General features: G+C 46.4%; 1 protein-coding gene across 1 annotated transcript; it reads left to right on the top strand.

The window, feature by feature from the left end:
- Positions 1 to 702: 702 nt before the first annotated feature.
- PHALS_01163 (Ribonuclease H-like domain) lies at positions 703 to 1,761 on the top strand (the record flags this gene model as incomplete). The annotated part of the gene is made up of 1 exon (XM_024730975.1): positions 703 to 1,761. The coding sequence occupies one exon, from the start codon at positions 703 to 705 to the stop codon at positions 1,759 to 1,761; it is 1,059 nt and encodes a 352-aa protein (XP_024581199.1).
- Between the last annotated feature and the right edge of the window lie 165 nt (positions 1,762 to 1,926).

Here is a 1,926-nt window from a genome sequence, read left to right as displayed (position 1 = left end):
GAGCCACAGTCGACACCCCTTCAGTTTGTGATCTCCAAAGAAATCGTCGAAGTTATAATTGGTACTCTGCTTTGTACTCCTGAAGAAGGAGGAGGCTCTCCGACTGCAAATCCGCTCTCGGTATTTTCGTTCGACGAAGCAACACAAAAGTATTCTGTTTGGATCAAGCAGGTGAAACAGTACGAGTTAGCTACAAGATTTGTTGGTCGAGGACTGTCCTTCCGCCAGGCGGCTGGAGCTGTTCAAGATGCCAAAGACATCACTGGATGTATCCAACTAGGTCATTGCAGCGAAGGCACAGTTGCTAGGCACGTGCGGATTTTATGTGCTGTAGCGTTCCAACGTTTATCGGATTTACTGTCCGATTGCTGGGCTTTCTCTGTCGCTGCTGACGGATCCAGTTGCCAGAGCACTTCATATATTGATATACGAGTTCGTTTTTGCACAGGTGGAAAGCTGCAAAATTACCACCTGATTGCCGTGCCATTTTCTGGCAGCCATACCGGAGCTGCAATGTTTGACGTATTGGAAACAGTACTGAGCGCGTTGTGCCCAAACTGGAAATCGAAAATCCTGGCATGTTCTACAGATGGTGCGCCGAACATGATTGGACACATCTCCGGACTGGTAACACGTCTGTCTGAAGTTGCACTTCCAGGGTTTGTGAGAATCTGGTGCGCTTTGCATCAGGTGGATCTAGTCATGCAGCGAACATTCCGCAACGTAAACGAGGGCGAGTTCTATCAGGGTCTGACTGGAATGATATCCCACCTTCGTCGTCAAAAATCTCTAATCGATCGCTTGCAATCCACATGCCCTGCCCTTTCAGGAACGCGGTGGCTGTCACTGTCACGTGTGTCTTCATATCTCTTGATTCACCGGACCGAAATTATTAACCATTACGAATCGTTGAATATGGAAAGACGAAGCAGCCAGCAATCTTCCACATTCTGGATCTACCTTGCTGCCGTCAATGTAATTGCATCTGACATCAGCGAAACAGTACAGCGCCTGCAAGGAAACCGATCATTATTGAATCAACAATCTGCTGAAATCCAAGATTGCATCGAGCGCTTGGTAAAGCTGGCGTTTGCAGAGTCAATATCCGAGGAACAATCAAATTTAGATCCTGAGCAGTATATTTACAGCAGAGGGCTGCGGTTTACAAAAGAAGACTTGCATGGCTTTTTGTGTGACCAAGGCTTGTTCGTTGTTCAGCTTCTGCGATTGACGGAATCCTCCGGAACAGAGAGGATTCTTCAACACGTTGCCAATATGCTCAGCTCCTTGATTGCCGGACTCAAGGACGTTTGTGCAGAACGGACTGACCTGAACACGGCCAATAATCACCTTGTTCTCCCAACGTTGCCTTGGGAATACATTGAAATGCGGCCCCGGGATCTTATTGCTTTGCTGGAAAATCACCACCACCGGTTGGAGGCTTCTTTCAATCCTAGTGAAATTGAAGCTATTTGTTTTCAGCATCGCGATCTGAAGGCGCGTTTCAAATCAGCACTGAACCGCACAGCTGGATCTAAAACAGCCACATTTGATGAGGCTTGGAGTGCCGGAAATATATCTTCCCAGTATGGACAGCTTTGTGCCTTTGCAGGAGGACTTGCTTCAATTTTCCCCAATACGTCCACAGTTGAGTCCGACTTTTCCAATCTCAAGTGGGAAAAAGACGATTTCCGTCAATCCTTGACAGATTTCTCGCTAGAAGGGATCCTCCATTGCCGGCAAGCGCTGAATCAGAAGTAATCAATAGATTTCTAAACCGATTGGGCCTGGCTATGCAATAAAAACCGCATTTGTTACAGAAATGACTATTTTGACTAATTTCATTCTCGAAAAATGACTATATTACTGGAAAATTGTCAAAATAGTCAAATGACTACTTTGAAGAGGCCTGGGCATGGGTCATTA

Source organism: Plasmopara halstedii (genome assembly GCF_900000015.1).
Source record: "Plasmopara halstedii genome assembly, contig: Scaffold_1343, whole genome shotgun sequence".
NCBI lineage: Eukaryota > Oomycota > Peronosporomycetes > Peronosporales > Peronosporaceae > Plasmopara > Plasmopara halstedii.
Note: the sequence above shows the minus strand (reverse complement) of the source record. Positions and strands in the feature narration are given on the sequence as shown.